General features: G+C 51.6%; 2 protein-coding genes across 8 annotated transcripts; one reads left to right on the top strand and one right to left on the bottom strand.

Annotated features, from left to right (window-relative positions):
• Positions 1–25: 25 nt before the first annotated feature.
• Ccdc157 (coiled-coil domain containing 157) lies at positions 26–12835 on the top strand. Of its 5 annotated transcripts, none has more exons than XM_003478016.5 (12): positions 26–179; positions 4233–4372; positions 4687–4945; positions 6759–6930; positions 7560–8199; positions 8928–9005; positions 9352–9542; positions 10146–10322; positions 10495–10663; positions 11807–11946; positions 12351–12439; positions 12521–12835. In XM_003478016.5, exons 3-12 carry the CDS (start codon positions 4698–4700, stop codon positions 12753–12755), a joined length of 2139 nt encoding a protein of 712 aa, XP_003478064.1. In that variant the 5' UTR covers positions 26–179; positions 4233–4372; positions 4687–4697; the 3' UTR covers positions 12756–12835. The 5 variants fall into 5 exon arrangements, with proteins under 5 accessions (XP_003478064.1, XP_023416708.1, XP_023416707.1 ...); XM_023560940.2 differs by having other exon boundaries at positions 11807–11887; positions 12521–12729; XM_023560939.2 differs by lacking the exon at positions 8928–9005.
• Rnf215 (ring finger protein 215) lies at positions 11294–20634 on the bottom strand. Of its 3 annotated transcripts, none has more exons than XM_063225955.1 (9): positions 20237–20633; positions 19851–19994; positions 19356–19427; positions 19181–19266; positions 18709–18865; positions 15938–16057; positions 15718–15861; positions 15354–15456; positions 11294–11871 (listed from the first exon to the last, which is right to left on the bottom strand). In XM_063225955.1, exons 1-9 carry the CDS (start codon positions 20531–20533, stop codon positions 11849–11851), a joined length of 1146 nt encoding a protein of 381 aa, XP_063082025.1. In that variant the 5' UTR covers positions 20534–20633; the 3' UTR covers positions 11294–11848. The 3 variants fall into 3 exon arrangements, with proteins under 3 accessions (XP_063082025.1, XP_003478063.1, XP_063082026.1); XM_003478015.5 differs by lacking the exon at positions 11294–11871 and adding an exon at positions 14420–15255 and having other exon boundaries at positions 20237–20631; XM_063225956.1 differs by lacking the exons at positions 11294–11871; positions 15718–15861 and adding an exon at positions 14420–15255 and having other exon boundaries at positions 20237–20634.
• Between the last annotated feature and the right edge of the window lie 656 nt (positions 20635–21290).

The raw sequence follows: 21290 nt of genomic DNA, 5'->3' as shown, positions 1-21290 counted from the left end.
CGGTTCCGCCCCCTCAGTTTGCGTACTTCCCGCCCCACCCCTGGGCTGGCCCAGAGCGACGCCGTTGTCATGGCAGCAGTCTAGCAGCCGGGGTACCGGTCCTTGCAGCGACAGGCGCGCCACGGGCAGTTCCTTGAGCCCGCCTAACGCAGAACCTAGGGCGGCGTCGCCGGAGACAGGTGAGATGTTCTGCACCACCAGTCGGACGCCACAGCACTTCGCTTTACTCCCCAGGCCAGTTCGTGCTCCCTCCGACCCGTACTTCCACGGCTCCCTCCCTTAACCTCCCACTTTGGAAAGCGCCTTCCCCTTCTGCGCACTGCCTCAAAGTCCCACCTTTTAAGCTCACGCCTTTACTTCCCATACTCCTTTTCCGTGGGCCTGCTTTTTCTGGGTCCCATCCTGTCTCAGATTGGGTTGCTTTATTAGGCCCCAGTCTTGACTCCTATAGAGCAGTCTTCACACCTGCCCCTCGTCTGCCAAGCAATGTCCAGCTTCATCTTCCTGAGTAGCTGGTACTACAAGTACTAGCCATGGTTCTGGGCTCTAGCTACCATTATTCTATATTAATAACAGTAACAGTGGCATAAACCTGCTACAGTATGGAGGGAGGGAAGTAGTGGGGAAGGGATGGGTCTTGAGGGAGAAACTCTTATCAATGCCCCATTTCACCGGCAAGGAAGCTGAAGTCCGGCCAGGAGCACCAAGCTGATTGTCCTCATTCTAGAGCTGAGAGGGAGAGGAGAGGGGACAGGAAGGACAGGATCTCAGCAGAGTGAGAAGCAGGCAGGATTGGAAGTGTGCCTCTGGTTAGTGATGGGCCAAAAAGATAACTACAATATATTGAACATTTACTGAGAGCCAGACCATATATGTCAAACAGTACATCATAAATGATTTCTTACAGCAACCTATGTACAGAGAATTGTGAAGTTCAGAGTTGGCAGGGTGGGAATCTGAACTCAGGTCAGTCTTCTTGACTTCGTTTTCAGTTCCTTCAGTGGTGTCTCAAAAGATTCACGCAATTAGCAATCCCAAGTCAGAACATGACAACTGCCATGTAGGTGGCTTTAGCAGGTGTGTCCATCTGCTGAAAAAGTAGATGGGCGTGGTGGCACCAACAGTAATGTCAGCACTCTATGTGTCTCAGGCAGGGGGATCACAAGCTTGAGACCAGCCTGGGCAACTGAAACTGTTTAAAAATCTGAAATCAAGCCTTGTGTGCTCGCTCACACCTGTAACCCAGCACTCAGCAGGGCAGAGACAGGAGGATCATTGTGAGTCTGACACCAGCCTAGGCTACAAAGTGAGCTCAAGGCCAGCCTGAACTGCAGAGAGAGACCCTGTCTCAAAAAGACAAAAAATAAAAATCTGAAATCAATAAAAACGGGTAGGGATGTAACTCTGTGTGAAGTCTTTGGGCTCAATTACTCATACCACTAAAATAAGTAAATAAAATTAAAAAGTAAAGGAACTGTTGAAAAAAATTAAAAATGTCCTGTGGCTGGAAAGTTCTGAAACTTTCCTTTTACTAGTTTATCAATGGGAATTATTTTGTCAGCACTCATCTTCTTAAAACTTGATGTAGTATTTTGAAGTTCTGGATGTATTCATATTCTAGCTTAACTTTCTTTAAGGCAGTGGAACCAGGGAAGAGTTTGTCCATAAACTGACAATAGGTGGCCCTGAGTACAGCAACTCTTCCATCTTTGTCAGATCCTGCTGCAGAAACTCAGTGATCCAGGTCAGCGTGTCCTGTTGATTAGGTTATCACTGGTGACTGGTGACTGATGTGGAGTATGCATCTTTCCCCCATAACATGCTGACATAAAGGTTCATTATCCCAGCTGGCTCCTTTTATAGACAGAGAATGGCTGCTTGCCAGAGGCAGTAAGCATAATCTTGACCAGTGGGGTAGGGTACTAGGTCTGAGAGAAAAAATGGGCTTGAATGTTGAATGTAAAGGGAGGAAAGGCTTCTGCTCTTTTCTGCAAGTCAAACTTTTAACCTGGAGCCTATGGTACTAGAGGGAAGTAGCGTAAGCTGCTACTCCTACTAAGGGCAGTGTTGGCTAAATTACTGCCATCACATGTGTGGTAACAGGTATAGGTCAGGGCTGAGGGTTCTGCTCAGGACCTAGGAATACAGAGAATGTTAAATGCTCATTTACTTCATATGTGCCTAAGTGCTCCTCAGACTTATGCATCTGCATAACTTCCGTTTTCAGGAAAACTCCACAAAATATAACCTTGTACTTCTTTTCCTGTCCTCTCCTTTCCCCTCCCCTCCCCTCATACTCTCCCTTCTCTCCCTTCTCCTCCCCTTCTCTACTTTTTTTTTTTCTTGTACTAGGGATTGAACCCAGGGCCTTCCACTGAGCTATCTCCCCAGACTAAATTTCACTAAATTTCTAAATTGGCCAGGAGGGGCTTGAACTTGTGATCCCCCGAATTAGCCTCCTAGTTTGCTGAGATTATAGGTAACCTTGGATATTCTTGACGCTTTGGCATTTGCTGCTGTGTCTGAACCAGAATGGGAGTCAGTTGGTATGTGAGATGGCCCTATGTTGTGGCCCCGTAGTGGGTGTTTTTGTTTTGTTATTTTTTTTATTTTGTTTTCTTTTTTTGGTGCTGGGGATAGAAGCTAGGGCCTTTAGATTGAGCTACATTCCAAACCCTTTTAGTTTTTGAGATGGGGTCCTGTTAAACTGGCACAGTCTGGGCTCAAAATTGCAATCCTCTTGCTTCTGTCTCTGACTGCTGGGATTTATAGGTGTGCACCACCATTCCAGGTTGCTAGTACCTTATTTGAAGGTGAACAGATCAGTGAGGCTTTTATAAACCTTCATAAGCAAGCTTATTAACAATCTAGGTGTTATGCCTACTTTCTCCCAGAGGAGCTTTTCACTTGCTTTATTTGTTCCCTTGATGCCCATTCCAGGGAGGAAACTAAAATGTTTTGGTCTGTTTTTTTTCTTTGTTTCCATTTCACTCCTTTGGGACACAAAATCTCTTGGGCAGTAGTACCTCAGTAGACAGTTGCCAAAACAGGGTGTGTGTAGGGTGCAAACATTTATGTGTTCGTGTGTGTACACAAATACCAATAAACATGGCTTTCTTTGTGGTGGGTAAAGCTGATTCATCCAAGTTTACTGTTTGTAAAGACCTTTAGACATAGTGGCTAGTTCCCAGAGGACAGAGTTATATATGCCCTGCTTTTGCCCTAGTCTTTGTTTTGTTTTGTGGGTTTTTTTGAGGCAGTCTTGCTATGGTGTAGTTCAGGGTGGCCTTCAACTCACTGTGTAGCCCAGGCTGGCCTTATATTTGCAGCAATCCTCCTGCCTTAGTGCTGGGATTACTGGCTCCTTAGTCTTTTTTGAGACAGGGTTTCACGGTGCAGTTCAAACTGGCCTTGAATTTACTTTGTAGCCCAGGCTGTCCTTGAACTCTCAGAAATCCTCTTGCCTCAGTCTCTTGAGTACTGGGATTTCAGGCATGTGCCACCATGCCCAGCTTCCCAGCTCCCTAGTCTTGATACATACCCAGCAGGTGGTGGATACTCAGTCCCTGTTTGCTAACGGAACACACATGTCTGATCCTCTATACCAGCCCGTGCGGCATTCAAACATTTGAGATACTGTCTGGTACAGATTGAGATTTGTCATAAAGATCAAATAAATACTGGACTTTGTGACTTAAAAAAAAGGCAACTGGGCTCAATAGTGCATACCTGTAATAGGTACTTAGGAGGCTGAGGTAGGAGATTTCAAATTTGAGGACAGCCTTGGCAATTTAAAAACAAAAGGGTCAAGGCCCAGTGCAGTGATAACCTATAATCCCAGCCCTCTGCAAAGCTGAGGCAGAAAGATTGCAAGTTCAAGCCCAACCTGGACAATTTAGTAACTTAGTAGTAACTCATTGTTCACAGTGAAAAATAAAAAGGAGCTGGGAGGGGCTGGGGATTTAGCTCAACAGCATAAAGCACCTGCCTTGCAAGCAGGCAGTCGTGAGTTCAATCCCTGGTACCGATAAAAAGGAAAAAGACCAAAAAAAAAAAAAAAAAACCAAAACAAAACAAAACAAAACAAAAAAACAAAAACGGAGCTGGGGATATAACTTACTGTACTCTTCCATCCTGAAATACCCTCCCCTCTTTCCTAGGCAGCCTCCACCCTATCCCCAAAGAATTCCTGCCTGTCTGTGGTCACTCACTGTCACCTTCATCCATTCCAGGGACTGGAGGGCTGCTTGAGGTCAGACCTGCAGTGAGGATAGAAAGCCAGGCACCTGGATGAGCCCTGGAGCCTGCAGGCCAGTTCAAGAGCCAGACACCAGTCGATGGCTATAGCTTCACAGGCAGGCACCTGTGAAAGGTGAGGTCAGAGCCCATTGTCCGTGGAGAACAAGAACCCATTTCATCCTCAGGGACCAGGCCTGGGTGTCTCTGAGCTTCCCAGCACTTGGCACAGGCTGGTCCTCAGGCCTCTCAGCCCTGCTTGCCAGTGTCCCATAGGTGACAATTCATGAGCTCACAGGGAGAGAAACTGTCATCCAGATAATTAAGACTTCTCCCAAGGTCGAGGCCGAGTGTCTGCTAAGGAGCAACCCGGTAGATTAGGTTTCCGAAGACTCCTCCAGTAACACCCATGTCTCTCTGGCTAACCAAGCTCCTCTCTGCCTGCCCCAGGAGCTGTGGGAATGGCGCACCTGCTAGGCAGCCAGTCCTGCATGGACAGCCTGCGCAAGGATCTCACCGACTTGCAGGGCACCATTGTGGATGTGTTCTCCCGTGCCGGACCTGTGCGCTTCCCCTCCTGGAAGTTCCCTGACCGTGTAGCCTGTGACCTCGACATGGTGGCTCTGCTGGAGCACTATGACCATGTACCAGGTGACCCTGAGTTCACACAGCTGTCTCATGCTGTGCTGCTGGAGCTGGTCATTGACAGGTGAGGACCTAGACTGAAGCTGGCCATTTCAGGGTGCTGCCACTTGCTTCTTACAGCAGTAGCAGCCACAGAAGCCCCTTCTAGTGATAGTAACAATGTAGTAACAATAATTACCATGGACTGAATACCTGTTAGGAGCCAGATCAGCTCAGGACCCTCCAGAGTTAATCACCTTTAAAAAAAAAAAATTGGTACTGAGGATTCAACCAAGGGCCTTCACATCGAGCTGCCCCCCCCCTTTTTTTTTTAATTTTTGAGACAGCAAATTCACTAAGTTGCTAAATTGCCTAGACTAGGCTTGAGCTTGCAGTTTGCCTGCCTCACCCTCTCACAGTGCTGGGATTACTGTCATGCACTACCATGCCTTGCTGTTCCCTCACCTTTTATTGTGTCACATACTGTGCTGTGTGCTATGCTGTCCCATCCTGTTTGCCTTAGGGAGTGGAGCTGCCGCCTGGCCTTTTCGGTCCCCAGGGTACTGCAGCTCTGACTGCTGCTCCTCAGGTTTCTGTGTATCTGGGACTGTAGAGCAGCTACTCGGTGTTTCCATCCCAGGCTGTTTTTTCTTTTCTTGTGGTTTGTGTTGTTCCCCCTACCCCTCACAAGACCAGACAGGAGATGTGTTTGTCCAACTCCCAGCCCTGCTGGGGAAAAGCTACTGAATTCTCTGCAGTTGCAGCCCTTCTGTGCTGTTGCTGTCTGTTAAAGGCCTGTTGGCCAGAGGATGCAGCTCAGTGATAGAGCACCTGTATGAGGCCCTGGGTTCCATTGCCTGCATCACAAAATATAATAATACATGTACATTCCTGTAATCCCAGCACTCTGGGAGACTGAGACAGGAGGGTCACAAGTTCAAGCTCAGCCCGGGCAACTTAGCAATTTAGCAAGGCGCTGTCTTCAAAGATAAAAAGGGGCCAGGGATTTGGCTCAGCAGCCTAAACACCTGCCTGGCAAGTGCAAGGTCATGAGTTCAATCCCTGGTACCAAAAGGAAAAAGAAAGAAAGAAAAGATTAAAAGGGCTGGGAATATAATCCCTAGTGCTACCAAAATAATAATGATGGTGATGGTGATGATGATGATGGTGATAACAGCAGAATCAAAGTAATATTAACAGCTGGAACAGCAACAGCAATAACAATAATGAAGTTAACATGACCATCAGCCTTCTGCTTTCTGGATATCACAACCCAGTTCTCAAATATCTTTCATGCCAGTAAAGCCATGAGAGCCTGCTAGGCAGCAGGGACCTTGCAGGATGACCTGCTTGGGGGTGGAGAAGGCAGGGTTACTACTCTGAGGCTTAGAGGAGCTCTTGGTATGAAAGCACCCTTTATAACCCACAATGGGCTGTGAGACATGAGTATAGAGTACACTTTCCTGGGGCTGGGGATATAGCTGAGCGCCACAAGTGCCTGTCTGGCAAGCATGAGTTGTGAGTTTGCTCCCTGATACCAAAAAAACAAAACAAACAAACAAACAATACATCTTCCAACCTATATGGCTTTGCATTATTCTGCACCTTAGCTAGGAGTATCCTGCCCAACCCTTTCTGGTCTGCCCAAGCCTGCACTTCCTGGGGAACAGCTAGACAGAAGTGCTGCCACCAAGAAGGCCTAGAAGAGACCCTTGAATCAAACTTGGAGTCAAGAAGGGCTTCCTGTAGGAAGTAGCCCCTAGATTGTGATAAAGACGGTTTGGCAGAGCATGTTGAGACTCTCTGAGTCCCTTATATCTAGGCTAGAAACTGCCAGTTTTGTGGTATGAGGACACACTGACCCCAGGCGCAGCCTACCTTGCCATTTCTGCCCATAGGCTCCTGTTGCTTCTTCAGAGCTGTGCCAGCTACCTGGAAAACCTAGCCTCAGAGAAGGTGATGCCTCCTACCCAGGCTGCGGGGCCCTGCATGTCTGTGGGGCTCACAGTACGATGCTTCTGGAACAGCCTGCTGAGGCTAGGCATGCTCTGTCAACCGACAGCCTCCCAGGTGGGTCAGCCCAGCCCTGGCTGTGATCACCTCACACCTTGCCCTGGCTTTCCAGTGCATCACTGTGCACTGCCTCCTTCCCTGGCTCCCCTCTGTCTGTGAGGAGTGGTGTGAACTCCTGAGCCTCCTGGTCAGGACTCACATGACATAGTTGTTGCAAACACAGGCCTTGGCCGTTGTGTCTGAGGTTCCTAGAGCTGTCACTTATCTTTGAGACTCTGAAAAAATCCTAGCGCTGGCCCTCTGTACAGTGAGGGGGAATAGGAGTCCCATTTGTTACAGGTTATTTTGTAATCCCCACTACCACCCAGTGGAGAAGGACAGCTATCACCAGGAGGGGAAGGAAACTAAAACCAAGGGTGGTTATGGTGGTATGAAAGCAAGCAAGGGCCTACTAACCAGTAGCTGTCACTGTCACTGTCCCAGGACCACACATACATCAAGCCAGAGGTGGGTTTGGTAAATTGAGTCATAGGAAAAGAGGGAGAAAGTTCTTTCCTATTTGTATAGGTGTCAGATATCATCCAAAGCATCTGAGTATTAAAGGCTGTCATAGAACATCCCTAGGGAACCAGACATCTTACAGACCCATCTGTCTCACCTGATTTACTTTCTTTTCTTGACCCCAGAAAAGGATAAACCAAGGGGAAACTCCTACCTCTAAGCCCACAGCCAAGGGCAAGTCATCTGGGAGCTCTGAAAGTGTTACTGCCAAGTTGATCAAGCCTCCCTCTCCAACATTAGGCTCACACCAGACCTGCCAAAGGCCGCAGAGCATCCCCACCGCCCTAAAGTCCCCAGCCGGGACCTCTGAGAACACCAAGAGCGTCCACTCCCAGACCATTGAAACAGCCTTGGTGCCCTGTGATGCATGCACCAGTGTCCAGGGAAGCCTGTGGGAAGTGAGCAAGGTGGTCATCAGCCTTTGTCAGAGCCAGAGCTTGCCTTCATCCTTGGGCCAGTTCCAGCAGCTGGTGCAGGACAGCATGGGGATCAGGCCTTTACCAGCTGCCACCATGAGCCACTGGGCAGAAAAGCAGAGCAAAGACCTGACACGCCTCAGTAAGCACATAGGGACTCTCTCTCAGCTTGTTGGGCCTCTTAGGGCCCAGCTGGAGGAATCTGAGAGGCAGAAGGATGGCCTGAAGAAGCAGGTGGGCAGGTTGGAGCAGGACTTGCGGCAGGAACAGGGTGAGCGGCAACGGCAGGAGGAGGAATCCAAGCGGTGCCTGACCAAGTGGGAGTGTGACAGGCAGCAACTGCTTGCAGGTCTGTACCTCAGAAGCCAGATACTCAGTGCCCAAGGGCCCTGCTCTACCCTGTGACATGAGACCAGTACCAGTGGTTTATATGAAGAAACATAGACTGGGGAGTGGGCAATAGGCAAGGAAAGAAAGGCAGTAAAGGATGTGTCAGTCTAACTGGTGAACTCCTGAGCCTCCCGATCCAAGGGTCACACGATACGGCTATTAAGAATACCACTCCGTGCTGGAGCTCATACCCACTGGGGTACACCAGCAAACAGTGGGTAGCCTGTGTGCCTTGGTTGTCCCCTTCAAAGAGGGAGAGAGCTGGGTTACTAATCCACTTCTCTCGGCCATCACTGAGGGTTACTTCTAGGAGCTTATTCTGGCTTCTGCACCCCACCAGAGCAGTCTTTTTGGCTTTGACAGAAACTATCAGGCAAAAGCAACAATACTAAAAGCTTCCAGGACTTACTATGTTGTGAGTCTTGGAGGGTTAGAGCAAGTCACTGCCCTTCCCAAGCCTCGCCATTGCTTGTATGGAGGACATCATGGCCCAAAGAGATATCAGCATGTGGCAGCCAGCCAGTGAGAGGCAGGACAAGGTCCCAGGGACCTGCACACCTCCTCAGTGTTCCTTTGTGGCCTCTCCACATAGCATAGCTGCCTCCATTCTGCAGGGTGCTCTGAGAATGAGGGTTCCTGGTCAGGCCAAGGGGCCACCCTGAACGGCCTTTCTTTTGGCTGCTACAGAAATACATGATCTAAAGATGCAGGTGACCAACCTCAAGGGAGAGCTAAAGCAGCAGCAGGAGTCCGTGCAGTCCATGGGTAAGAAGCCCTGTTTTATATCCCTGTGCCATGTCTCAGTCCAGTGATGTGGCTGGACAAGTGTCTTGCATCTCTGTCTCCCACATTTCTGAGACAAAGAGAAGGATTGCTATAGTAGGGTGACCCAGTACTGTCAGGCAACCACCTAAGCTTATGTGCTACCTCCTTCCCAAAGGACACTTTTCTTCCAGACCCTCTAAGGGGTCCAGAGCCCCATGTTGCACTGAGAACACTAAAGCTCAGAGATATGATGGGGACCTCCCCTTGGATCCCTTCCTAGGTCTGGGGCAGTGCAGGGACTTACTTGCTTGCCCTGGCCCCAATGCCTACTCACTCAATCCTGCAGAGCCAAAAGTTCAGCAGCTGCAGGAGGAAGTTGAGCACAGGGTGGCAGCAGAGAGGCAAGTGCAGCAGCTAGAGGAGCAGGTACAGCTGCTGGCAGGGCGGCTGGATGGAGCCGGCCAGCAGATCCGATGGGCCAGCACAGAGCTCGACAAGGAGAAGGCCCGTGTGGACAGCATGGTTCGCCACCAGGAGGTAAGGCCCAATGCACAGATACTGAGGTTTAGCCTGTGTGGGCAGCCCTGTCCTTGATCCCTGCCATCACAAGAGGAGGGAGATACTCCTGTCATTTGCATTTCATAAACGGGGAAACTGAGGCTGTGAAGGAAGTAGGCTCAGGCCACACAGGTAGCAGGAGATGAAGCCAGGATTCACAGCAGAACCCCACTGTTTTTTCCTGCTTTATACTCAGTGAATGTTGGCAATGTAGATTTTAATGACTGGCTAATGTACCACTGAAGATGTAAGAAGAAGTTTATTTCCCAGAATTCTTGTAGTGGGGACTATATCCAACTGGAAAGAAGTGTGTGGGAGTGTGTGTGTGGATGTGGCTGCCACGCTCAGCCAACTGTCTTCCAAGAGAGTGGGGTCTGCAAGCTGCAGGCCCAAGCCTAAACCAGGCTGGTGTGTATCTGCTGCTGTCTTCCTTCCACCTCTCCCCCTTTAGGTGTGTGTGGTCTCCCCACAGATGTGAGCCATAAACGGAGGTTCAGAGGGACAGGAATACTGTAGCCTCTTTCATCCCATCTGGCTGTTGGCCTAGCCCTGAGGGCCTCACACCCCATCTGTTTTCACTAGTCCTTGCAGACCAAACAGCGGGCCCTGCTTCAGCAGCTGGACAGCCTGGACCAGGAGCGTGAAGAGCTGCAGAGAGGTCTGGATGAGGCTGAGGGCCAGCGGGCCCAGATGGAGGAGCAGCTCCAAAGCCTACAGAGTGAGAAGGACCAGGGACAGTGCCAGCTCCAGGCCCAGCAGGTGCAAGTGGACAGGTTGAGGGTGGGGATGATCCTTCCCTTTCAGCAGAGGAGCCTCTAACCTGCTGAGCCCCTGCATGTCTATCCTGTGCCTGGGGGTGGGGTGGTGTCCCCAGGGGAGGAGGGAGCCAGGAGCCATGCTGGGGCCAGGTCTGAGCCTCTCCATACCTCAGGAGCTGCTGCAGAGCCTGCAGCGGGAGAAGCAGGACCTGGAACAGGTGACAACAGACCTGCGGCTGACCATATTGGACCTGCAACAGGAGATGGCAGAGCTGAGGGAGCAGGAGCGGCTGCTGGTGACCTTCCCTGACCTGCACAGGCCCATGGAGGCCCAAATAAAAAGTAAGGGCCTGAGCTTGACATCTAGGGCATAAGAGGGCCTGGGCAGACAGCTGAGGGTTCAGCTGGGAAGGACAACTAGTGGGGTGGTGGACAGTCAGCGTGCAGGTGCTTCCTGTGTTGTCCATCCCTTTATGCAGAGGGGAAATGGAAGTCCAGAGGTAAGGTGACTGCCCTTGGTTGTCAAAGCTGCCTAATCATAGGTCTGATTACCTTTAGGGTACATACTTCACCATTTACCATGGCAGTCCTTGGTTGACTTCCCTGTGTCCCTCCCCATGCCACAAGGCAGGGTGCTGTTGTGATCCCCATAGTTAGGAGTGCTAGGTACCTGCACTGGCTCAGAAGCAGATGTCAGATATTCTGAGTTTTGCTCCCAGCCCTCTAAATCCCTGTGATGAATCCCTTCTCAGAGCTGCCAGGAAGATTTTCTGTTATTTAGTGGTCACAAGTCATCATTCCTAATGTGGCAGACCCTTCTGTCACCTCACAACTGTCCTATCAGGCAAGCAGCAATCCATTTTTTATAAAGCAGAGGGACTGGGGATTTAGCTCAGCGGCATAAGTACCTGCCTTGCAAGCAGGCAGTCGTGAGTTCGATCCCTGGTACCGATAAAAATGAAAAAGACAAAATAATAATAATAATAATAATAATAATAATAATAATAAAATAAAGCAGAAAACAGAACCAGAACATGCCAAAGTTTAGAGAGCTGGAAGTAAGTATCCATCCCCATAGCATAGGAAAGAACATCCTTGCTGAATTCTTGTGACTCATTTCCAGAGCTGCCTGAATTCTTGTGACTCTTTGGACAACTCACTGTCTCTCTGGCTTGCCCAAACAGGTAGCTTGGAAGATTCATATTCATTCTCTCTCTCAATGAGGATAAGATTCACTCTTGATAATTTGCCAAATCATCATGAGTTCTAGGCTCACACAGTGCTCTTATTCAGTGATGACAGTGCTGTCACCTTCACAGCAGATGGGGAAACAGGGAAAGGGAACAAAGCTTCAAGAGGAGGAAGATGTGATGGGAGGTCCAGTGTACTATCCAGCTGCCTGTGCCTGGCCTCTGAGGTCTGTCCCTTGGACACAGGCTAACCTGGGTAAGGCAGGGTCCCAAGTACTATATCATGTCCCCACAGGCTCTGGCAACGTCACAGATGACATGGAGGGGCAAATACAGGCTAATAACATCCGCATCCGGGTCCTGCAGGAGGAGAATGGTCAGCTCCAGTCAATGCTATCCAAAATCCGTCAAGTGGCCGAGCAGGGGGGCCTCAAGGTAGACGTGTGGGTAGACTTTAGGGGATTGGAGGAGGCCCCTCCCCAGAAGAGGAACCTGTCAAGAGCTGAGAGCAGGCCTCATGGCATGTGGATTTACGTTGTGCTTTTGTGAAACTTCTACCACACATCAAGAAGGTGTGAAGATATTACAGATTCAGTGCCTTCTGGCTCCAAATAGACCTAGAGCCCTTTGCACCTTTAAGTGCAACTGGGAGCCTTCTCAGAACTTTCCCACATGTGTTGCCTGCCCAAGAGTTTGCAGCTGAAGAAGCCCTAGCTAGCTTTCCCTGCCCCTTAAGTGGAAAGGTATGAGTTTGGGCTCTCCCTCCATTCCTACTGTGAGACCTTCTCTGCAGTGGGGAGGGGGCTCATAGGCCCTTCTGAGCTTGGCTTTCTTCGCAGCTCATCCCACAGGATCAGCTGTGGTCCATTCCTGGCAAGGGCACCCAGAGAACAGCACCTTTGGCCCAGGCCCAGAGAATCTCCCCAAGGTAAGCAAGGCTTTGCCCAAGGGAGGGCAGATGGGTGGCATTCCCCCTCACTTATAGGGGATCTTGTAAACTGGTCCTCAGGCCCCTGAGCAGACGGCACCTTCCTAGCAGCAGGATGGGCAGCACAGGCAAGACCCCACCAGGTCATCCCCAAAGATCCTCTCCTCAGCAGCCCAGCAATTCTTCCCTCGAGGATGTGACTCACTCTGCTATCTGTCAGAATCCCATCCGGGCCTTGGCCAGGCTGAGGAAGAGACTCTCACCAAATCCGGGCCAAGCAAGCTCTGCACAACAGTCCCAGGAGCGGCCCACATAACTTGCAGCTGAGATGGGGCTGCAGGGCAGGTGGCTGGCAACTTCCCAATGGAATAAAGCCCCAGCCATCTTCCTATAGCATTCTTGGCCTGACAGCATGGTTGAACTGGGGGGATAGTCCTTCCTTCCCTTTGCAGGACCTTGGTCAGGAAAGACATGGCCAGCAGAGACCTGGCACTGTGGGTCCTCGGTAAGGAGGAGCCTTCTGCCCCATCTGGGTGGGTTATGGGAGAGAACACATCAAGGGCAGAAAGAAGCTTCTAGTACCTGGGCCAGGTGAAGGGCAGACCTTCCACTATCATGGCAAGGGTCAAGGGGCAAAGCTGAACACAGTCTGGCACCCGTGTCAGAGTAACATTATACTGGGGAAGGGCCAGCAAGGACATCTGAAGCAAGTAAGGAATCCAAGGCCAGGATCTTGGCTCATGGTGCACCAAAGCAGGCAGAGGACAGTGACACCTTCAGCCTCCCACCCTGGCTTTAAACTTGGGCCTGGAGACATTAAGGACTCAAGAGCACCAGGAATCCTTTCACCAAGGAACTCACAAAGGAGTTTTGTACATCCTGAAGGTCAGAACCAAAGAGGCCACCAAAGGTAGGGCCAGGTGTTTGGAGAGTTTAGCCAGTCCTGACTTTACTAGACCTAGACCCTGGGGCCTATTCAACCTAGGGTGCCATGTGGCTGGGCACTCATGTCATGAAGCACCCCTGACACACAGTGGTCATTGTCCTCAAGAAGGAAGACCTGGCGCCGTCAATTTTCCCTTTATCTGTGAAACATAAGTTCACTGAGGACTTTTTTTTTCTAGTACCAGGGATTAAACGTATGGCCTTATGCATGCTAGACAAACAGTCTGCCACTGAGCTACACCCCCCAGCCCTCCTCAGTAAGAATTTCTCAGGCTGGCTCTCAGCCTTCTATTGCATTTTCCCTGGTGAAGATGGTAAGGAGACCACCAGGTGGTGGAACACTGAAGTTTACAGAGAAGGATCAAGGGGTCCACATATGTAGCACGGCTGGCACTGTTAAGTCTTCCTAACTCTGGCTTCTGACAAGTCCCAGGGTTCTTGAAGAGGCTGGGATTCCCCAGCCCAGCCCCAAGGGGAGAGCCAGCCATTAAGGGTGGCTCCTTGAGCAGATGGTCTGGCCCAAGTTCAGAGAGAAGCCCTCTCACAGCTGAATGACTCCCAGGCCTCTCCCAACATGACACCCATTTGTCAGCTAACAGTTCTGCAAATCAGAAGTCCAGGCCCTGCACGGCTGGGTTCTTGGTTTAGGGTTCAAGGCTGAAATCCAGGGCGTGTTTCTTTCTGTTAGCCCTGGGTAATAATCTTCCAAGCTCATTCTGGTTGCTGGCAGAATGCAGTCCTCATGGCTGTAGGACTGAGGTCTCCATTTCCATCTTCCTTACCTCATGGCCCTTCCATCTTCAAGTGAGCACCAGAAAATGTTGTAGCATTGAATCCCCTTTGTGCTTCATGTCCCTGACTTCGACCAGCCACATAATGGGTTTATGTGACAGTCACCATCCCATAGATTATATAGAGAGTGTTCGTGGTGGAGTGGGAGTGGGGGTTTTGAAGAGTCATCTGAGAATTTCACCTACCACGGGCAGTAAAACCCAAAGCAACTTTTAAAAAAAATCTTAAAACATGCACATAAACTTTGTATCTTATGTTAAAATATACCCATTTTTATTTTACTACTAAAACTTCCCATTCCCAACTCTTAAAAAAAATGGATGCCCTTGGAAGATGCACCACATTTATCCTGTGGCTTCAAGTACTGTATCTTGGTGAGTAACACAGCTCAACCAAGAAGTAAAAGACTGGGTAGATTCTAAGGCCTCATCCCAGCCAGGTCTGGGTTGGGAGCCCAGATGGACAGCAGCAGGGTCTGTGACTCCCAGTGCCCAATGACCGAGGACAGCAAGTGGTAGAGGGGTCTCTGGGTTTAACATAACAGCCTTAATTAAGACTATCTTGAGGGCTGGGGATTTAGCTCAGTGGCATAAGTGCCTGCCTAGCAAGCATGAGGTCATGAGTTGGATCCCCCAGTAACAAAACAAAATAAAAGACTATCTTGAGAGATAAGCCAGGGTGCCCCAAGGCCAGACAGCCTGTTCCTCAGTCCACCCCTCCCCCAATAAATAAGCATAAGATAGCCACTGCAACCCCAGCTTGCAGGGATCCTGGCTACACTGGTCCCATACTTTCTCTACAGTGTCCCAGAAGCTGCACATATCCCAAGATTGGAGAAAAGGGCCACAAAGTGACTTCTCACCCTGGCCTAGTGGGTCCTGGCCTTGCATGTTTGGCCAGGGCTGCTTCCCAGCATGGTATGCTGGGACCCACATCCTTCCTCCACTTGTAGGGCTGACTGCCCTGTCCATTCCACTGTTCTGTCCAGGAGCCCAGGCTAAGGGCCGGATACAGCGGAAGGCTCTGTTCCTGCACACAGAATCCCCAGTGGGGCAGTTAGTCATCTGAGTAGCAGTTCCCTGCAGGGGAGGAGGAGGAAGAAAGGGAGGGGAGACATTAGGTAGGGCCACTGGGACAGCCACGGGGGCCTAAGGGTGCCACCCCAGTGCTTACTTACCCAGGACGTTGAATTTGCACAGTGGGCAGGTCTGCTGGAGCATCAGCCAGGGGTCCACGCAGTCTCGGTGGAATTCATGCTTGCAGGGCAGCACCCGGAGCCACTACAGGGATGGGAGAGGGGCTCAAGTCAAGGAGCAGGGCTCCAAGTGGGAAGTCTGGGCCCATACCCCTCACTTAAGTTGGGAAACTGAATCCTCTTAGACCCTATTCCCCCAACCTCTACTTGCTGGCCCAACCTCATTCTGGTTTGTAGTCCTGCTCAGAAAGCAGAGGGCCTGGTTGGGGTGGTCCCAAGGTTGCCCAAGAATAGAGTGGGGGAAGTCACAGCTCAGCTGATGGCTCGTCTTGCCAAGGCCACTAACCTGCTTGTTATAAAAGTAATCCAGACACACTGCACAGGTCTCAGTGCCAGGCTCTGCAAGGCCCTGTGCTGCTCTGCTCAGGCGGCAGCGCCGGGTCTTGAGGGAGGCAAGTCTCCGCACCACACGGCGCTTGAAAAGGTCCACCTGTGGCAAGAGGACGGCCACAGTCTCATAGGCCTGAGGGCTGGGGGTACCAGGGTTCCTGTGATCTGGTTCCCACCTGGCCTCCAGGCTCCTGTTGACTCTGTCGTGATGCCTGCCGCTGAGCTTGGACCACAAGTCCTGTGCACAGGAGCATGGCCACCATCAGAATGGCATTCCACAGCTGCTGCAGGGGCTTCTAGGGAAGGGAAGCAGCTGTCAGGGGTGCTGGAGCCACTCCTTGTATTTCCCTTGGGAGCACCCACCCCCATGAACAGGGAAGTCACATGCATCAAAGGCCTCTGTGGACTCTTGGATTCCTTCTTCCAAGTCCTTGTCCTTCCCACCCTTGTCCTCCTCAGGATCTGTCCCAGCTGCCTTTGCTTCACTCTGGTGCAAGGACAGCCACATTTGTCTCGCACGCTCCTACCCCATCCTTATCCTGCACTTCCTCCTGGTCTGCTTTCTTGGGCTGTACTATCCGCCACTCACTTCCATCTAGCAGCTCAATTGTGGACTAGAATTGGGAAACACAACTGAGAGGTCATTGTAAAATGACCAAGGGGCTTCCGATTGCTAGGGGAACTGCACTGATCTTGACTTAGCTCCCACCACATGCAGTGTGGCTCTAGATTTTGGCCACTGAAGAACTAGCTCAGGAAATGACGTGGCACAGTAAGACAGACATGCTCTCCCACACAGGCAAGCTTATTTCACACAGCCAATAGATGTGTTATGACTAATAAACACATTCACTTAAAAGCTTTCAGCACTCCTGGTGCTTGCTCTCTGCCAACAAAGAATGCTAAAGTTCAACTCCCATCATGACAGGAAGAGATAAGAAATATTTTTCATGATAAAAAGGCATTACTCTAAACCAGGTTGGGGAATGCTAGTGCTACAAGACATTGCTTTTCTTGAGGTGGAGGTATTTTGGGGACCATTACTGAGAGAGGTCTATGCACCTGCCCCCATTTTCCCTCCTGTCTCACTGGGGTATTGGCACCTGATCTGGGAAGCTCCCCTCAAACCCTAGGCTGAGCTCAGGTGCCTTTGTTATAATCTGGAGACTCTTGTGCCCACTACCAGCTCAGCCCTTACTCTAGAAGAACAATATTTATAGCTTATCCACTCCCCAGTTTGGGTCCTATGAGCCCAGTACTACAGCTGCCCTGTTCTGTGTACCATTGTGTTCTGAAACAGGCTGACACAGGGCAGGACTTGCTGAGTGGCCACTACAGCATGAACTCTCCAGGGCACAGTCTGCTTTGGAACATCCAAGCTCAGTGCACCTGGCTGTGGCGGGGTGTGTGTGTGTGTGTGTGGCCCCCTAGGAAAGGCAGGAGGGTGTGGGTGGGGCTTGTTATCAAGAATGTCGTTGGTCTGAGCTTCCTGATACATAGGTATCCAGCTCTGGATTCCCAAAGACTACTAAGAGGCTGGCTCAGGATGGCACCTGGGCCCAGGTGTCAGGGCTGAGGGTCTAGTACCTATCAGGCCAGCTAGCTGAGATGCTTGTGCAGCTGCCCTTTGGCCACCTCGGCTTCCATGGCCACCTAATACTCATATGGACCAGGCCCACCCTGGCTAGCAGTATGCCCAGGGCTGTTCAGCTTTGCCTTCTTATCAGCCAGTCCTAACTGCAGACTGTAGACATTCTCAACTCCTGGCCTGGCTGGGGATATAGCTCAGTGGCACAACACCAGCCTGGCAAGCAGGAGGTCATGGCTTTGATTCCCAGTACCAAAACAACAACAACAAAACTTCAGGCCTCCTGAAGCCCATTCCTTGGTTTGCTCCTCTTCTTCCCCAGCTGACTTTTCTTCAGCCCTACATCAAATCCCTACCCTGTCCAAAGATCTGTATTGGATGCCCAGTAGGGAGATACATATATCTCAATATGTATACTGTACTATTCCTACTCACAAATGAGGAACATGAGACCAGAGAGCTTAAACACTTGATGTATGATCACTCAGCTAAGGTTTTTTTTTTTGTACCAGGGATTGAATTCAACCTTGCACTTGCCAGGCAGGCGCTCACACCACTGAGCTAAATCCCCGGCCTCATCAGCTAAGATTTTAAAGCCAAGATTTGAGCCCAGTCTGCCTGATTTGAAGCTGCTGAACATTTAAAGCCCATGCTGATGACACCTGCTAATGGCTGCTCATCAGGCATGCTTGCCTAGCATAGATACAGGGTTCGAGAAATGCTAATGGATACTTTTGAGCCCCTTCATGTCAAACATTTGTAAATCTATAGACAAAGAGAACATATTCCATGCTTCCTAACACAAACAGGGTGGGCTACCCTGAGGGAGAGGAGGGAACCTCTCTCCTCAGAGGGAGAGAACCTCGAGCAGAGGATATGAGGAGCAGTCCAAAGCAGGCAGGCAGTATGATCTGTGAGGGTGCTGCTGGACTGGGCCCTATGGAGATGGAGAAAAAAAGGATCGATGCCTAGGGCCAAGGATGAACAAGACCCAGAAGCAGAGGACCAGAGCACATGTGGAGGCCAGTAAATAGCAGAGGGTGATCAGAGCATAGAGAAAAGGCTAGAAAAATAAGTCAAGTGGTGAGAAGAGCTATAAAAGCCAGACTAAGGAGTTTGAACTTTATCCTAAAAACAATAGGGAGCCAAAGAAGACTACTGAGTGGGAGAGCAGCATAATGACAGCAGGTTAGACAGGCTGCACATGACCTTCAGCCAGATGCTTCATGAAGGGCCCCCTGCATTGTGTCACTAAACACATCAGACTGTGAGGTGGGAAAGGCTGCCCTTACCATCAAGGCAAGGAGACCCTGCAGGATTTGCCCCTCCTAGGACTCAACAGAATCCACTTGCACTTACCTGCTCCTGGGCACGACTACCTCCCAGGCATACTAGGTCCTGCCATCCTCCATAGCCATCCTTAGAGAGGCCACAGGTGGTCCACAGGGTCAGCTTCCACTCAATGTTGGCTGACAGGGATTCTCCACTGGTGATCTCAGCTATGGCCTGGGTCCTCCTGGGAAGGAAAGTAACAAAGGAGACAGGCAGAAGGAGACCCAGACTCACCCACCCCAGCCCTGCAGTGGAATCCACAAAACATCTCCCCTGCAGGCCTGCTTTGGTTCCGTCCTTTCCCACTTGATTTTTCCAGTTCTCACACAACCCTATTACCATCTTCCCAACCTCTTCACTGCCAGCCCAGGAGTGTATACTTTTAAGACAGGTGACAGCCGCCCTGCTCCTGAGTCCTCCGAACCCGCAGGAGAGCCAGGGAGCATCAGCACCCAGGCTCCCAGACCCAGTCTTTTCTGGATCCCAAACCCCAACTCACTGCAGTAGTGCCTCCAACAGTTTGGTGACATTGGAAGAATAATGAAGGACAATCACAGGCCTGAGCAGAAGCTGGGAAATGTCCAGCTAGAGGGGACAGGGAGGTCAGTAGGCTCTGGTCTTCCCTTCCCCTCCCTCACCCTCACAGCCCACCCTCAAAGCTTTCTCTGGTTTACCTCTCGGACCACATTGTGGTTCAGGATGAGAAGCAGCAGGGCAGAGGCTCCCAGGAACAGGGCCCGGCGCATCTGCAGGACAGGTAGGAGGCTGGCATGTACTCTGTCACACCTGTCTCACTTCCTGCAGTCCCACTGCTCTTAGCTCTCCTTTCTGCTGTAAGCCTCTCCTCTGGAAGAGCTATAAGCTTCTTGAGGTCAAGGGCAAAAGCTCTCATACTTCCTGCTCTGTACAATCCAAATAACTGCCCTTTCCCTGGTTCCCACAAGGCAGTTCTGCCTGGCCCTCCAAGAACTCCCCTCTCACAATGATACAGATTCCAGAGCAACTAGGAGCCTTCTCCCACTTCCCTGGTTTCACACAGTACAGCCTGGTTCTCGAACTGCAGTTCCCTAAGGAACACAGGCCAAGGGATTCTCCTTAGGGTGGCTTGGCTCTAGCAGATAACTTGGGAACCTTTCCCCCCAACTCCCTCCCTCACAAAGCCTCTGCACCTGCTGGACCAGGGCCTTGGGATAGGCCTGGGCACCACTGCCCTGATTCTCCTGGTGGAACTGGGCTTCCTGCTCCTTGCCCACATATGCCACTGCAATCCAGCCTTCTACGGGCACCTCTTGCTCAGTATCCACGATGTCCATCTGTGTAGCAAGGATCAATGAGCAGAGTGAGGTGGGGGGGGGCGGGTAGTGGGAGATGGGGTCGGGCACAAGAGGATGCAAGGACAGGGTCTGGGGAGCGCATATGGAGAGCAGGGCATCTCAGGTTTTGGAAGCCTGCAAAGCAGCCTTGGGAGGGGTGGCTGGGCTGTTAGGGCTCCTTTCTAGGAGCAAGGCGCGGTGTGGGTGCCGGGTCTATGCCGGGGTGTCAGAGGCAGGCTCACCAGCAGCAGGCGGCCGCCCAGCGGGGGCGCCGGGTCGGCTTCAGGGCCGATCCTGACGCCCTCCAGGACCAGAGCGTCCAGCCGCGGCAGCCTCACGTCCACCCGCACAGCACGGGCTCCGCCCCGCGCCACCCGGGCAGCCGGCTCGCTGCCGTCCGCTGCGGCCCCAGGACCCGCCAGGCCCACCCACAGCGGCAGGAGGGGAAGCAGCAACAGCAGCGGCGACGGGGGCGACGGAGGAGGCGGCGGCAGCGGCAGCGGCAGCGACCTCCCCACGGGGTGAGCGGTGGAGCCCATGGCCGGAACTGGCGCGACACGAAGACAGGGAGTCGCGGGCGCGAGGGGGAGGAGAGGCTGGGAGGCCGCGGCGGACTGGGCGGGCGTCTGGAGAGGCGGGACCGCGGCCGGACAGGGCGGGCCCTTGGTGGTTCCGCGCCCACATTGGGTCGCGCGCGCCCCCTAGTGGCCACGAAGAATACCGGCTGGCGGCCTGGGAGCGGGAAGGGGCGGGGCCCGAGTCGCAGGGTTGAATGGAAAGTTAGCGGAGGTGCTTGCCCGCCACCGGGTGTGTGATTCAGCTTGCGGAGCTCTGCACGAAGTAGACCGCGGAAGGCAGCAGGAAAGGGCGGCATGGGGAGGCAGAGAGACAATCAGAGCCCGAAAAAGCCAGGAGCGTGAAACATTCGGGGGCTAAGGAGTGGGAGTGGCTCTTGCTCTGTGGCGGCACAAGGGTCGCATCGTGTGACCAGGACGGTGTCATGCCCCTCTCTTTCTTGGACATCCTTTTCTCCTCAGACAACAAGAAGCAAAGGACCACAGGCTGACATAGGAGGCAAATGGAGAGGACTGAGGCAAGCAGGCTGGGGGCGCGAGGCTAAACGAAGCCGATCCTTAGTGGCGCAGAAAGACTGGGACACTTTCTCAACTGTGAAGTAGGTGCGACATAAAACAGCACTGTCTCACCGCAACACTCTTGCCAGCTAGAATTTGAAATTTTAATTACTGCACTAATATTTACCCTTTTCTCTAAGGTTGAGGCAACAGGGACCTGGTT

This window comes from Cavia porcellus, unplaced genomic scaffold (assembly GCF_034190915.1).
Source record: "Cavia porcellus strain 051 isolate PalLab524CR breed Dunkin Hartley unplaced genomic scaffold, mCavPor4.1 scaffold_16, whole genome shotgun sequence".
In the NCBI taxonomy this organism is placed as follows: domain Eukaryota; kingdom Metazoa; phylum Chordata; class Mammalia; order Rodentia; family Caviidae; genus Cavia; species Cavia porcellus.
This window is presented reverse-complemented; position numbering and strand designations above follow the sequence as displayed.

What these genes read in the sequence shown, in the direction of transcription:
- Ccdc157 (XM_003478016.5), top strand. Translation starts at nt 4,698, where the DNA reads ATGGCGCACCTGCTAGGCAGCCAGTCCTGCATGGACAGCCTGCGCAAG. An exon ending in GGAGTCCGTGCAGTCCATGG is followed by an intron (nt 9,006 to 9,351) that starts GTAAGAAGCCCT and finishes TCAATCCTGCAG; the next exon opens with AGCCAAAAGTTCAGCAGCTG. An exon ending in GCATGGTTCGCCACCAGGAG is followed by an intron (nt 9,543 to 10,145) that starts GTAAGGCCCAAT and finishes TGTTTTCACTAG; the next exon opens with TCCTTGCAGACCAAACAGCG.
- Rnf215 (XM_063225955.1), bottom strand. Translation starts at nt 20,533, where the DNA reads ATGGGCTCCACCGCTCACCCCGTGGGGAGGTCGCTGCCGCTGCCGCTG. An exon ending in AACAGGAGCCTGGAGGCCAG is followed by an intron (nt 15,862 to 15,937) that starts GTGGGAACCAGA and finishes CTCTTGCCACAG; the next exon opens with GTGGACCTTTTCAAGCGCCG. An exon ending in GTGCAAATTCAACGTCCTGG is followed by an intron (nt 11,872 to 15,353) that starts GTAAGTAAGCAC and finishes CTCCTCCTGCAG; the next exon opens with GACCCGGATGCGGATGTTAT.